The sequence below is a fragment of the Crocodylus siamensis genome, chromosome 1 (genome assembly GCF_052110815.1).
Source record: "Crocodylus siamensis isolate JL-2025a chromosome 1, ASM5211081v1, whole genome shotgun sequence".
Taxonomy (NCBI): Eukaryota; Metazoa; Chordata; order Crocodylia; family Crocodylidae; genus Crocodylus; species Crocodylus siamensis.
The window spans coordinates 165,367,438-165,383,336 of record NC_143395.1 but is presented as its reverse complement, the minus strand read 5'-3'; the positions used below and the strand labels follow the sequence as shown (position 1 = coordinate 165,383,336).

Sequence of the window (15,899 nt, the reverse complement as noted above, 5' to 3'; positions counted from 1 at the left end):
CAGGGAAGGCGGATGGCCTGAGCAGTTGCGGGGTGATGATACTGGGGGGAGGAAACCGTAGTAGGGATATGGATGAAGGTTAGCCAGTTTGGCTTGGAATTTATTTTGTAACCCAGGAGTTTGCTGTTTTTGTTTGTTGTTACACCGGAGGACCGGGTGAGGCTGTAGGGGTGGAGGAGGCCTCATAGGAGCTCCCCAGTAGTGGGGGGGTTCCTGGCGCTGGAAAGGGTGCTGCGTTTTGGGGTTTCCCGACCCCGGCCCCAGTGTGGGCAGCGTCAGGAGGAGCCCAGTGTGGGTGCAGGAGAGAGGCCCCAGTGCAGGCGGGGAATCGCGAGGCAAGGCCCTGGCGCGGGCTGCGAGAGCCGCAGGGAGACAGGCCCCGGTGCGGGCTGCGAGAGCCACAGGAGAAGCCAGGAGGCACCCGCGAGGGCACAGGCGGGCAACGGAGACGAGTCCGGGAACCCGTGAGGGCATGGGTGACGATGGGAATCACGTGCAGCCCAGAGGTGGGAGTGCACTGGGTGACTAGACCGAGCCAAGATACATCAAGGCACCGTGCCATAGAGGGTAGAAAGGCAGCCTCCCCTTTACTATATCAACATCAAAGATGTGGCGGGCGAGATAAAGAGGTGCATTTAAGACTGATTTGGCACAGTAGCAGGGCACTAGGGGAGTTCACGGCACCCCTAGGTCGCGTCCTGCCACAGTATCACTGTTCCTGTTTCGATTTGGCTGAATCCAGATCTGAAGATTTGATGCTGATTCAGAGAAGCAGTGGTTAAGACATAGAAACAGCTTTAAATGTTTTCTGTACATACCCCTAGGTAGCAGCAGCATGTGAGTGCTGCAGTACTGGGGCACATGGTGTATCCCACAGAAGTGCAAGGGGCTCCCCAGCACACTGGGCAGCAGACCCAGAAGTGGACCTATCGGCTGTGGGGGAACCCCAGGTGCCCCCCCCCCAGACCCAGGAGACACCTGGGGGAGCGCACTGGGGGCTCCTGCATGCTCCCTGGCAGACCTGGAAGTGGACCGGAAGCACTGGGTCTGCTGCTGAGCATGCTGGGGGAGCCCCTGCATTTCTGTAGGAGTCTCCATGCACCCCAACATCACAGCACTCACGAGCCCCTCCTACCTAGAGGTATGTAGAAAAAACATTTAAAGCTGTTTCTATATCCAAATTGCTGAATCTTTCTGAATCTCTCTGAATGGATTCAGAGAGATTAAAGGGTCCTCTGATTCAATTCAGTTAGAGATTCAGCCACCAAATTGGGCCAAATTGAATCGGGGACCAAAGCTTTGCACAGCCCTACAAACTATGCATAATATTAGTCCAAAGCCAAAAAGCTCATGATTTTCCATATAGTTCATTGGGCTGGGCCCCAGCAGAATCAATAGCATTTCAAGCCACAATGACGCCAAAGCTCAGTACTGCTCAGTATGTATGTATACTCCATTGTCGAATGGGGATGCTATATGGCCTTGGTCTTTGTCAACTAGGAGCACTGCTAGGGTGAACTGTTAGGAAAGTAAGAATATCTTACAGTCACCTGACCTGGACTGCCTGCTTCTCGTTTGCCACGCCTTGATGTTGATAAAATTTGTAGGGAGGTGGATCGAAGGCTGAACGACAATCTTCTGTGCCCACCCAGGCCAACTCCTCTTAGTCATGCTCCTTCCTTCCCTGACACCCCACCCTCACCTCATCCTGTGTTCACTAGGGTCAGTAAGTCATTGCCCACTCTGGATGTCATGTTTGTATAGTTTCCATATCAGTGTGGAAAAAGTGGAAAAAAAATAACTACCACAGTCCACCTTTGGTCTAAGATTGGCTTTATCAAAAATCAAAGTCACTCCATTCAGGCCCAGTCCCCTAGCTTCCAGGGTTCTTTTATGGTATGTCCAAGAAAATGGGCAGTGCCCCTGCAGTTCAACAACTAAATTAGTGAGTCCAGTCCCCTTGCTAGTGACCCAGCTAAATTAATCAATTAAGCCAATTTCTTCCCAGGTGCTTCTTCCACCAAAACCATTAAGACCATGAATTATTTGGCAGTTCCTCAAGATGAACCAATTCAACCAATCGGCTTCTCTCAAATAGATTAATTAGATCTGCCTGGCTTCCCTGAATAAATCAATTAACTTCATCAAGGTCTCATGCTTAAATAAATCAACGCAGTCTATCAGTCAATTGAATCCATCTAAGTTCCAGGCTAATTAAATAAGCCAATAAATTTCCTGAAAAGTTGTTTTGTTTTTTTGTTTGTTTGTTTGTTTTAAACTAAGCTATCCAGTCCCCATTCACTGGCCTTACTGGTATTTCCCCTCAGCAGGAGAAAGATCCAGTTCTTTCAACAGTAAGCCTTCCCACTGACTACCTGGTTCAAAGGGGTGCTTCTTAAGGCTATCTTTTGATGCAGCTTTTTCAGTGCTGTGACACGATATTCTGGGTGCTCCTCTGAGCACCCAGACTATGGAGCTTTTCTCCTCCTCTGTCCAGACTGAGCTGATAGCACTCCCACTGTGGTGCAGCTCCATCTGGCCACTTATCTACGGTCCCTTCTTTCCTCCAAATCATGCGGGACCACTGGGAATCCTGCTGGCTTCTGGGCATCCTCTAATCTGGAGTGAGCAGAAGCTCACAAAATGGGGCTCTTGCTTTCCCCACAGTTCTGCCACTGCTACTGTCACTGTGGGTAAGTATGGGGAGCCTGCAGCCTTCACTGGGCTTTTCTCTGGAACCCCTCTTCTCCCTTCACATCTACATACCCACCACAAAGGATCTGTGTGCTAATTATCCCTGCTTTCATGACTGGACCTGGGTGTTCTTGTCAAGAGGCCTGGGTTCCTCCAAAATTTTATTTGCGAATGAGGCACAGATCAACCTGGTCCAACTCCACTTTGTGGGGGGGCAGAGCCACACTAATCATATGTGACAGATTGAAAGAAGGAATGACTGAGGGATTCTGGGTGAACTCCCAGAATATGTGCCACCTCTGTGTGGTTTTGACCTAAGTGCACTAGACCCATATTCATCTGAAAATGGACTATATATTTGTACAATGTATCTTGAGGAACAAAAATCACTATTAAAGTAACCCTCTATGTTATTGTATTATTATTAGTCCATCAGGATTTTTACTGGAATTTTGGTTTAGATTTTGTTGTTATTGCTTAGGATGTTTCTAGCTGAACTCATTCAACTCATTTGTATTATTGTCCCTATAAAAAGACAGTGATGTCATAAGAATCTGTTTTTCCTATCCTCATCTGCTAGGAGGTGTGGATACTGTTTGGGTTGATTGACATGTTGAGAGGAGATGATGATGGTGATTGATTATTCAAACAATCTTGACTCAAAGGTTTATGGCATAATAAATCAGATCTCAATACATTTGTCTGTTCATTGCTAATCGTGTTGCCAGATTGATCTCCAATTCTGTCCGCTGGTCTCATTACTATTTTCTACAATACCTTTGTTTCTTTTTTATTCCTCTATAACAGGCATGAAGGTCAATTCTGAATCAGATAATGAGGAGGAATTAACATCTGCATGGTAAATATAATCTTAGAAACTGATGTCAAACCTGATTTTTGTGTTTAAGATCTGATAGCTTCATGGTGAAATTTTTCATTGAAAATGCTGTATTACTGCAAAAATACTATTGAGAACTTTTCCTAAATTACGGAATATGTTGATTGTTTTCATTCTAGTACTTCATCATTCTGTACAGATATAGTTTTAATTCCCAATAGAAGAGAGTTTTCAAAACAGTTACAAAGAATTGTGGATGGATTAGAAAACACTACTGGTAGGTATAACTTTTGATATAATTTCTGTAAACTGTATATTAAAGAACACATAATATGAAGCACAGAACAAGAAAAGGAGAGGCTGGCAGAATTCTGTAGAGTGGAAAGAAGAGAGTAATTAAAAAAACATGGGAGGGAAAATGGACACAAAAGAAGAGAGAAAAAATAGAGCATAAGAGGGAGCATAAAAAAAGGAAGGAAGGTGGCAGATGCAAAAAGTAGAGGAAGAATGGGAGTGGGCCTAACATTGGTGGTGGTCCAACTCTGTCTCTACCAATCCTGTTTCTTTGCATAATTCTTGCACTGACACTTGTATACACTACTGAATTCTAGAGGCAGCTGATCATATGTTCCCTTTGGAAGTTCATTGAACTATTATGCCATAAACAGCTTATTTCTTTTCACATTGTGTAATTTCAGGACTTTGTTTATTTAAATGCGGTAGATAGAAATAATTTGAGTGGGAATTCAAAAAGTAAAGCGTTATAGGAGTACTTCAGTTATGAAGTTATCCTTGGCAGAGAGGTCTCATTTTCCTCATTTTGTAATTTGACTGGCATGTACAAACTTCAATAACCTATATCCTTGCTTGGTAGACTGGGTCTCCTATTGGTTTACAGTGGCTTGAAAGGTCCAGTCAGAGGTGAGATGGGATGTGGATGTGTCTTTGTCTTAACATAACGCCCCAGAACAAAGTTGGCAACCTACTTCCTGCGGGCCTGATTGAGCCCAGGAAGGTCAGAGCCAGTCCAGGGCAGCACAGGGGATCAGACAATACACAGCTATATTGAGCTGCCCACCCCTTCCATAGCAGCCTCCTTTGCAGCCTAACTCAATTGTTTTCCACTCTATGAACTTTTTGACAACGATGGCCAGTAACAGAAGTTTTTATAGGAGACTTAGTCATATGCTTTGGGTTGCCATTTTGTGCAGTTCATTACGAAACTTTTAGTGTTAAGCAACTGATTTTTAATGGTCCCTTGAGTGCTCACATAAGCCATATATCACTGCATTTATGAGGGGTGATCAAAAAGTTATAAGACTTAGCATTTATTTTAAAGAATAGTGTACAAACAACATTTTTATGAGCTGTCCCCTTCAAAGTAATTTCCCCCAGGTGATATGCACTTGTCCCAGCGTTCCTGCCACTTTCAGAAGCGATGCTGGAAGTCTTCAACTGTGAGTTTCTTGAGTTCTGCTTTTACATTCTTATGGATGGTTGGAATGTCATCAAATCTCCTTCCTTTCAGCTTCATTTTGATTTTTGGGAACAGAAAAAAATCACATGAGGCAAAGTCAGGTGAATATGGAGGGTGTGGTATCACAGGAATGTTTTTTTCAGCCAAAAATTCTTGAATGGAGACAGTAGTGTGTGAAGGAGCGTTGTCATGGTGCAGAAACCGTCAACCATTTTCACACAGCAAGCAGCAGTCTCTTCTAACTTTATCCCTCAATCGAATCAAAACCTCTTTGTAAAAGGCCTATTGTTTGACCTCTCGGTACAAATTCCTGATGAACAATACCCCAAACATCAAGTCTTAGAACTTTTTGATCAAACCTCATGTATATCTGGAAAGAACATGAGGTAGATTATTTTGCATATTGTTGTACAGCATTATGAAGTTGAAAAACATTGATTTTAGTTATAGCAGATAACAACTAATTTGGAAATTTAGTTATATGCAACAACCTTACATTCCTCATGCCAAACACAGATGGATGTACGTTTTCCTGTCTGTTTAAAAAACCAGGAATGTATTATTTAAACATTTACATATATGCATGTGTAGCAGGCTCAAGACAATCTGTCTGGTGTCAGACATTGCCTAGTGGTTGGACTGGCCTGCTTTCAGCTCCTGCTTTCTCTACTTTTCCTCCTACCTCTTTCCTGCCATGATTTGATCTTTACAGTTTTCTTAGTTGGAGAGGCTGATGGCAAAGACAAGGTAGCCTCTTCCTTGTTTCCTTTGTCTGGTACGCTATCCTTCAAGGCTTCTCTGCATGAACTCTTTGGGGTGAATCTCACCTTTTAAAACCTTCCCAGTCCAATGTTAAAGGTAATAATCATTATCTCCAGCTGCCCCCATAAGCATATCCATGCCTTGTAGATGTTGTCAACTGTTCTTGAGAGGCACCTTGCCTCCATACCCAATCTGGCCACAATCGGGCCTCCAAGCACTTGTCAGGGTCTTGGTCTTCCCAGGTTTTTGCCCCCTTTTCCTTGCTAAGCTCACTTAGCTAGGCCCACCACACCAGAGCCCAGTTTATGAGCTGCAGCCCTCTCAGATTCTAGGTTCCTGGCCCCAGTTTTGCCCTTGTGGCCTATAAACCTGGTCCTCCCAGCTTCCAGCCATCTCCGGCTTACACCCTGCCCCAGCAGGGTACAAAGCCTTGGTGTGGTCTCCCTGCCACTCTGCTATGGCCTCCTCCCACACTTATACAACCACCCTAGTCCACCAAGCAATCTTAATCAAAAAAAGGTTAGCTGAAGCTTTGATATGATTTCTTCCCCACCCAAGGTACAATACTTCTAAAGGAAACATGAAAAAAAATCGCAGGCACTACTGCTTTAACAGGATTCCACTCTCCACATGAAAAAAAACTTAACTCCACTGAATGGTCTGAGCTGCCCTGGTTGATAGCACCTCCTGAGGTCTCAGCATCTGGGTCACAGAGTCTCCCTGTGCCTGTAATACAAAAGCTTCTGAGTCTCTGCCTTTCCCCCCAGTGAACACATTCATAGACATGAGGGCTGGAAGGGACCTTGGAACATCTTTTAGTCCAGACCCCTGCCCCAGGGGCAGGGGTCATAGGATCCCAGTAAGATAAACATCCAAATGTCTCTTGAAGGCGTTCAAACTAGATGCTTGAACTACCTCCGGCGGCAATCTATTCCAGACCTTGGGGACTCAGACAGTAAAGAAATTCTTCCTTTTGTCCAGTATGAAACAGTCATGTGACTCTTCAACCTTGTCATCCCTTGGGGCGCTCTGGTGAACAGACGTTCCCCCAGATCCTGGTGAGCACCCTTTATAAACTTATAGGCAGAAAACTTATATTCCTTTGTCACTGGCCAAGTTCCTTTCTCTCTCCATCTCTCTCTCTTAACACCTCTGCCCCCTCCAGCTTTGGGGCAGGCCTTATGTATAGGAGACCACCTTCTCCCTGCCAATTGCAAGCCTCCTCTCCTGCCAGGAATTTTTGATCTCCCAATTGATAGTCCCTGTTCCTGCTGTTCTATTCCCTTAAAGGGACAGGATCCCCGTTCTCCTGATGCAGTTCTTTCTGTCTTAGGCCTTCTGCTCTAATCTCTGTCTCTCTCTCCCTTGCTCTCAGCAGAGTAACAGGATTAGGGTTCCCTGTTACAGCTTGTTAAAAACTATTACACTTGTTTGCAGATTTAATATTTGAGCATATTTAGATACTAAGGGACAAATTCACCCTTGGCATAAAGCTGGCTATATTGTTGACTTCAGAACATTGCTGTGATGGATGGAGCCCTATTGAATATCTTCTTTGTATTTATCATGTCAGCAGAATTTGGTAACCATACTTGTGGACGTTCTGTTCTGTTCTGTTATTGCAATCACTGATACAAACCAGCTTTTAGTGACAGTTGTAGGCAAAGAAATAAATGTACATTATTCTTAACTCCTGCATATTAAGTTTATATTTTTATGCCATGCTAATTTGTTGCTTCTTTATACTAATATTATTCTTATTTATAAGCAACAAATTAATCTTTCAACTGTTGGAATCCACCCATAACTAGGTAGAGTGCCAGGTTTTATATGTGAAATAAAACAGATCACTTTGAAATAATGGTAAATTTTAGAGTACATAGAAACCCTCTGGGTTGAAATCCGTGGGGAACACAGTACAGGGGATACTATGGTCGGGGTCTACTACAGACCCCCTACCCGGAGTCAAGACCTTGATGAGGAATTCACCAGAGAATTCAAGTCAGCCGGCCCTGATGGGTTATACCCAAGGGTACTCAGGAAGCTGGCAAACATCACAGCCCCTGGCATGGATCTTCAAGAGCTCTTGGCGCTCTGGTGAAGTGCCTGATGATTGGAAGAGGGCCAATGTCATGCCTATCTTCAAGAAAGGGAGGAAAGTAGATCTGGCTAACTACAGGCCCATCAGCCTGACCTCTATCCTGAGGAAGGTCCTGGAAAAGATTATCAAAGAGGCTGTCCTTAACAGACTAGCTGAAGGCAATATCCTGAGGGATACCCAACATGGGTTTATTGTGGATAGGTCTTGCCTGACCAATCTCATTTCCTTTTATGACCAGGTGACTTATCACCTGGACAAGGGGGAAGAGATCGATGTTGCATATCTTGACTTTAAAAAAGCCTTCGACCTGGTATCCCACGTTCACCTGTTGGCTAAACTGGCTAACTGCCGCCGTGACCTCACCATGATCCGCTGGCTGGGGAATTGGCTCGTGGTAGGACCTAGAGGGTGGTGGTCGATGGGAGCCAATCGTCTTGGTGTGCTGTGATCAGTGGGGTCCCTCAAGGCTCTGTCCTAGGGCCTATACTATTTAACATCTTCATCAATGGTGCAGACATTGGTGTTAGAACTGGACTGGCCAAGTTTGCTGATGACACCAAACTCTGGGATAAAGCATCCACACCTGGGGACAGGAGGGTGATCCAGGCGGATCTTGACAGGCTCAGAAAATGGGTGGACAAGAACCTGATGGTGTTCAACACTGAAAAATGCAAGGTTCTTTACCTTGGGAGGAAAAACCTGCAGCATGCTTATAGGCTCGGCAGTGCGTCGCTGGTTAGCACTACAGATGAAAGGGACTTGGGGGTCATGATTAACTACAAAATGAACATGAGCCTTCAGCATGATGCTGCGGCTAGTAAAGTGAGCAAAATGCTGGCTTGCAACCATAGATGCTTCTCAAGTAAATCCCGGGACTTCATTCTCCCATTGTACTCAGCCTTGGTGAGGCCGCAACTGGAGTACTGCATCCAGTTTTGGGCTCTGCAATTCAAAAAGGATGTGGAGAAGCTTGAGAGGGTGCAGAGGAGAGCCACGTGCATGATGAGAGGTCAGGAAAACAGACCTTATGATGAGAGGCTGAGGGCTATGAGGCTCTTCAGCCTGGAAAAGCGCAGCCTCAGGGTTGATCTGGTGGCCACCTATAAATTTATCAGGGGTGCTCATCAGGATCTGGGGGAGCGTCTGTTCACCAGAGCGCCCCAAGGGATGACAAGGTCAAACAGTCACAAACTTCACCATAACCGATTCAGGATGGACATAAGAAAGAACTTCTTCACTGTCCAAGCCCCCAAATTTTGGAATAGACTGCCACCGGAGGCGGTTCAAGCACCCACTTTGAACGCCTTCAAGACACATTTGGATGCTTATCTTGCTGGGATCCTATGATCCCTGCTGACTTCCTGCTCCTGGGGCAGGGGATTGGACTCGATGATCCTCCAGGGTCCCTTCCAGCCCAAATGTCTATGAAATCTATGAAAATAAGAACCTAAGAATTCATATTTAAATATATTCTGTGGGTTGTGGGATTTTTACATTATGTATCCTTTTAGCAAATTGCTCATCATGAATGATGGGTGGATGGGGGGAATGGAGCACCATCACTCAGTGCCACCGCTCTGCCTCTGGCCCCATGCGCCCCCCTGCCACTCCACCCCATGTTTGACTGGTGCCATCTTAATCGTGGGGGACATGTGCCCCACCTGCGACCAGCCCCACCAACTGATCTTGCTGCCTGGACTGGGGGGGGGTCCCCCCATGGGCAGTCTTGTAGGCCAGGGGGGAACCCCACGGCCAATCCCGCTATGGCCAATTGCTGCAGCTGCTTCTGGGAGTGACTGCAGCCACTTCTGGGAGTGGCTGCAGTGATCGGCCAGCACCTGCAGGGCAGGCACTGGTGGTCTTGCGTTCCCCCCCACCCATTACTTAAGTGGCGAGTGCAGCCGGTCAGAGGGTGCACCAGCACTCTCAGAGGGTGCATGTGCATCCCCATACTCATCTCCACTGCTCCACCCTGTGCCACCCCTGGGTCCCAGGAACTGGGGTGGGGGGCGGCTTGCATACAGCAGCAGCTGCTGACACCCCATGCTCCACACTGCCACTGGTTCATGTCTGGCCACATGCAACATTCCCCCACCCTGTCTCTCCTCCCTCTCTCTTCCCATCTACACTGCTGCCTCTCCCTCTCTGCCAGCTGTTGTTGGGGCCTGGTGGCAGTGGTGGCAGCAGAGGGGGGAGGGCACAGAAGTGGCAAGCTGATATTGCCACCGGAAACCCCCACATTCCCCATCCTGCCCCCCTCTCTCCCTCTTTTCCTCCCCTCTTCCCTGCTGCCTCCCCCTCCTTGCAGGGCAAGGCCAGCACTCTGTGCCTCCGTCGCCTCCAAGGAGCAGGGCTGGGGGCAGTGAAGCCAGCACCCCCGCTCCATCCCCTCTGTTCCCACTGTCATGGCAGCACTTCGCCGCACCACTACCATTGCCTCCTGTCTGGAATGCTCTTGGAGCCATCTGATTGGTTGTTTCAGTCAGCATTGTGATTGGCTGCCAAGACAACCAATCAGAGTGTGACTAAAGCATTACAGACAGACAGACAGACTAAGGCTTTTATTATATTAGAATTAAGAGACTGTCACAATCAGTTGTATGGAGAAAAGAAGGTATTGATGTAGAACTTGCGTCAGTGGAGACTGCATATTATATAGCTCTTTTGTCATATATCTCTTTATATTTTAATTCTGGGAATCTTCTTATACAATTAACTTTTTAATAATTTCTTTTTAGCTCAGGTTATTCCATTTAATCAGGATCCTCATCTGTTGGTCTTCACTCAGTGTTTACATAAAAAGATGCAGTCACCTGAAAGTTGTACTGAGTTGTGCCAAAAGCAGTACCCAGTTCCATGGCCAAATTGGGAACTCATTCTAGGGACAGATCCATGCTATGAAAACAATGTGCGTGCTGCAATTCAGGAAAAGTAGCTAAGTAACATACTTTAGTCATAAAAGTATTATATACATCAATCTATAGTTAAGTGCTAATAGTGTGTTCAGTAGTGCCAAAACAGAAAATGAGGAAGTTCCTGTCCTGAAAAATTAACCTTCTAGTAAGAGACGCACTGAATACTCTGGGAAACCCAGAACTGGAAACACCTGGAAAAAATGTAATTAACTTACTTTTTGTGGCTGTCATATAGGAATTAATTTTTTAGTCAGGAATCTGAGGAGGAAGGTACAAATGAGATATACACCATACACATTTAAATATTAGAAAGTATAATTCCATGGTTTTCTGCAAAAGTTCAGCTTATATACTTCGGTGATAATACCTTGGAAAATGATATACACTTACAAAAATATCACTGGATACCTTAATCACAGAGAAAATTGAACATAATTTTAATGGTGTCAATGATATTTTGTAACTTTTTCTTACAATATCTAACTTTATTTTACAATGTTTAATCCACAGATTGCCACTCTTCTGTCTATTCTTAGTAGCTCAATGGCACAAGTTGAATCTTACAGCAGAAACTTTATGCAGTATTGTAAGATAGTGGATGAAGCTAAAATTATGAATATCAGAATCTCAAAACTACAAAGAGAATTGTCTTCTGATGATTTTAGGAATATTCTAGATAAGTATACATGTGATATAAAAGAAATAATATGCATGACTACCGAAAGACGAATCCATATGATTAAGGTCAAAAGTTTTAACTATCAGACAGACTGTCTGCCATATTTTGAAGGCCTACTTAATATAATACGTTCATCTTTGAATACTCTAATTGAAGCAAGGAATACATATCTTTTAGATGTAAGTGGCTTTGATAAATTTTATTAAACAGATATGTAGGGGTAAATAAATGAAAATATACTGCATGATTTTATTCCATATATTTATAAATCAGCAATATCCTGTGATCAAATACTGTTTTATGGCAATAAGGTTATTGGACAATTATGGAGTACTAATTGTTGGAGTTCTGAATGAAAACCTTAAGTATAGTTTTTTTGAAAATGTCATATGGGATTCTGCATTTTTTTGTTTCCATATTTATCACATTTTTCTTGGAAATTGATTAATTTGCTTTCTTTTCTGATTTTCAGCTTTGTGTTTTTATTTACCAATCTAAAAATCATGAGGTTAGAAGGGACCTCAAGGATCACCTAGTGCAACCCCTCTGCAGATTCAGGACTTGCTGTTCCTAAATCATTGCAGGCCAACCCTTTTGGCAAGCAGGCCACAAATTAACCTTGCATCCTCCCCAAGTGCCACTCTAATCCTGTTCTCTTGCCTGATCTGCTGCTCTGCTTTCTGCTTCCTACCCTGTGCTCCCTGTCTGGTTTGCTGCTTTGCTTTCCGCTTCCTGCTCTATCTGCCACTGTGCTGCCTGTCCCTTCCCTGGTCTACTGCATCCCCCACACACAGAAACTGCCTGTGCCACTTGGGGTAAATTGCTGCAGGATGGCCAACCCCGTCTATGACCATCTCAGATAGGCATCCCTCAGGCCTCTTGAAAATCTCTAGCAAATATGATGCTGAAACTTCCATAAATAACTTGTTCCATTCTCCTATTTTTATGGTTAGGAAGTTTTCCCTGAGATTTGGAATAATTCTTGTTTGCTGTAGTTGAAGCCCATTGCTACTTTTCCTATTATCTTTGGTAACTGTAGCAGTTTATTTTACAGAATCCATCCTCATGTTTTATAAGTTTTGCACTGATAAATGAATTCTTGATTGCAAGATTCATGGCAGGCTGTATGTTGTGTTGTATTCTCTCTTCTTCCCAAATTTTAGGAAGATGTGCTTGGTGTACATGAGGCATCTTGAAAATTGTTTTTATAACAGTAATTGTAACTTTATAAAGGGGAGGGCTTTGCAACCAATTCTTAAATCAGTCAGACTTTGAGTTAATCCATGTCACATGTTAACCTGAGTGTCTGAGTTACAAAGTGGTCTTGAGGAGGATAGGCAGCACCATCTTTTATTATAATACCCTGTTTCTATAGAAGCTAAATTTGCTGTTATTGTTGTAAACCAGGGTCAGTCACAATGTGAAAAGACTGAGAACTACTGAATTTATTTTATAATTTTATTTGGCAACTCATTCCATAGTCCAGCTTTCCCCTTCTCTCTCAAGGTAAAAAAGCTTTGGCCTTAATTCTTTTTTGTATACACAAGTATGTGCTTTTCTGTACCATGGTTGAGTAGGTATTTAAAATGGATTACTTTATATTGTCAGAAAAATGTGAAGTAGCTGGCCCTCCATCTTCATCCAAAATAAATTTTATGTTGTTATTTTATTAACTATATTGTTCTAATCTTTCTTTAAATCTTATGATCGTAAAACAGAGGATGTGTCTACACGAGATGATTTACTGTGCAGTAGCATAGTTTACTATGTAGTAAACATGTGCGTCTACACGTGCACGCTTTACTGAACAGTAAACCTCACTAACTGTGAGTAAATTTCCTACCTGCAGATACAAGTAGCATATTTACTTGCAATTACTTACTGCGCGGTAGCTCCCATGTAGACACCTGACTGGGATCAAATCCTCTTCCCTTTGGCTGACTACCAGGGGGTGGGAGATTGCTTCCTGTCCTTGGGAGCTGCCTGTTGCCAGGGTGGGCTCCACCACCGAAGCCCAGGTGGGGACTACATTCCCCTGCCCCGGCAATGCGGAGCTTCAAGTCCTCCACTCAGAGATAATTATCAGGGAGCAGGGGTTGGGAGATGCAGTGTCCCAACCCAACCAGGAGACAGCTGTCTCCTGGCTCAGTGTTCCCTGCCAGCCCCTGGGCTAGCACCCAGGGGGAACCTAGAGCTCACCCTGGTGGCAGCAGGTGCCCATTGCAGGGCCCCAGGAAGTGGGAGCAGATTGCTACCATTAACAGCAAACCTGCTCCTGCTTGCCTGCAAGTATAGCTGCCTGCCTGGGAGTGTTTATTTGTAAGTAAACTGCTCCCACATCAAATGCACATGTAGACACGCCCAGGGAAACTATAAAAACTGTAGAGATTTTGAAAGTTAGGGTCCTGTTTTATAGTGTGTTGTAACGTGTTATAATGGAAAAAATTCTAATTAATATTTCAATTATCTTAGGTGATCCATTCAGCATTTACAAAGCTGAACAAAGAGCTAACAACAGCAGAAGATTTTATTGAGCATTTGACTTTGTTGAACCAAACTTCTGAATCACTACCAGTACTGGAGGCTCAATATAACAATCTCTCCCAACTCTGTTGTATTGCAAGATTATATGCTATCTTTATTCCAGCTGAGCAGTTTGCCCTATATCAGACCCTTTCTTGCAGCTTGCATGATCTTAAATCAACTCTCTTAATTTGTGAAAAAAAGAAGAATGATAATATTATAAAATTCAGTGGAGATTTGGATGGATATATTGACAGTCTACAGTTTGAACTTAAGAAATTTAAAAACAAAGTAAGTTACTGATAGATTAGGAAAACTTGTTTTTATCTTTCAAAGTAGTCCAGTTTAGTAGTCTGAAAATGAGTTTAAGAACCAGGTAGTGTTAGAGTGACGTTGTACCTGTGATGGCCCAGGAATTATGCAAGAGGCAAGGATTTTTTAGGGTGATATCTTTTATTGGACCAACTGCATAGTTGGGATAGAGTTAGACAATAGGGGTGTGCAGAGCAGGCCCTATTCTATTTGGTTTCGGCCCAAATTGGGGATGGTGATTCAGTTTGTTGATTCAGATGACTGTCCCTGATTTGATTTGGCTGAACCTGAAGATTGGATGCTGATTCAGAGAATCAGCAATTCGGACATAGATACAGCTTTAAATGTTTTTTCTACATACCTCAGGATACTAGCATGGCTTGTGAACACTGCGCTGCTGGGACAGATGGAGCATCCCCACAGGAGTGCAGGGCCCCCCCGCCATGTGCTTGGTGGTGAAACTGGAAGTGGACAAGAAGTACTTCCAGTACACTTCCAGGTCCAATGGGGTGTGTACAGGGCCCCCCTCCCCACACGCTCATGGCTCGGCAACCCCAGACCTAGGAGGCACCAGTCACTGAGCCAGGGAGGCATGGGGGGTTGCCCAGCACACTCTCCAGTGGACCTGGAAGTGGACTGGAAGTGCTTCTGGTCCACTTCCCAGTCTGCTGCCAAGTGTGCTGGGGAACCCCCCCGTGCTTCTGTGGGACACTTCATGCACCCCAGCATCACAGCATTCATGAGCTGCCTGCTACCTAGAAGTATGTAGACAAAACATTTAAAGCTGTGTCTATGTCCAAAACTTTCCAAATCAAATCTCTCTGAATCAATTCGGAGGGTTCCGATTCGATTTGGAGAGATTAAAGCGTCCTCTGATTCCATTCAGATTCAGAGATTCAGCCACTGAATTGAATCAGGGACCAAAGCTTCACACAGCCGTATTAGACAAGCTTTTGAATGCAAGCCGTTCTTCACCAGGTTTGAGCCCAAAGATACATCACTCTAAGAAATCCTTGCCTCTTTTAAGAACCAGAAAATACTGAATTCTCTTCCTTACTTGGACAGGAACTCCTCTTATGGCTTTGGGCAAGTCCCTAATATTTCTGCATCTCATCTCTCCCATCTTTAAAGTATGTATAATAATACTTATATAGCAAACATAATAAATTAACATGGGCTAATTATGTAAAATTGTAGTAAATATCCCAATTCAACAAAGCACTTACGCAAGCACTTAACTCACACTGACATTAATTTACTTTTTATTACATTAATAACAAGTACTAACCCTTTTAAGGAACCCAATGTACTAAGCTCTGTACAAACATAAATAAAAACACTGCTTCTGGCAAAAAGAGTTTATTCAGTCTTAGGTAAAGGCAGGGAATTGCATCATTTAAGACCTGTTAATAAATATAATCTGTCTTTTCCTTTTTTGTGTCCTTGTGACAAGGTACTTAGCAAAATTTTCAAATTCATTGGGATGTGCCATAAGGATACACATTTAGTAAATTCCACAAAACTAGGTAGATTACTTACCTTTTCTACTCATAATGGAAAGGTCAGGAATCTCCCTTCTTCAATTGTTATAAGCTGTT

The 15,899-nt window shown here is 43.9% G+C and overlaps 1 protein-coding gene across 1 annotated transcript in view; it reads left to right on the top strand.

The window, feature by feature from the left end:
* Positions 1 to 15,899, top strand: part of DNAH14 (dynein axonemal heavy chain 14) — a gene marked incomplete at its 5' end in the record, with an annotated part of 313,251 nt that overhangs the window by 32,485 nt on the left and 264,867 nt on the right. Inside the window, 5 exon segments of the mRNA XM_090036082.1 lie at positions 3,502 to 3,553; positions 3,712 to 3,809; positions 10,611 to 10,780; positions 11,298 to 11,645; positions 13,939 to 14,280. Coding sequence (XP_089892208.1) covers positions 3,502 to 3,553; positions 3,712 to 3,809; positions 10,611 to 10,780; positions 11,298 to 11,645; positions 13,939 to 14,280 — 1,010 coding nt within the window.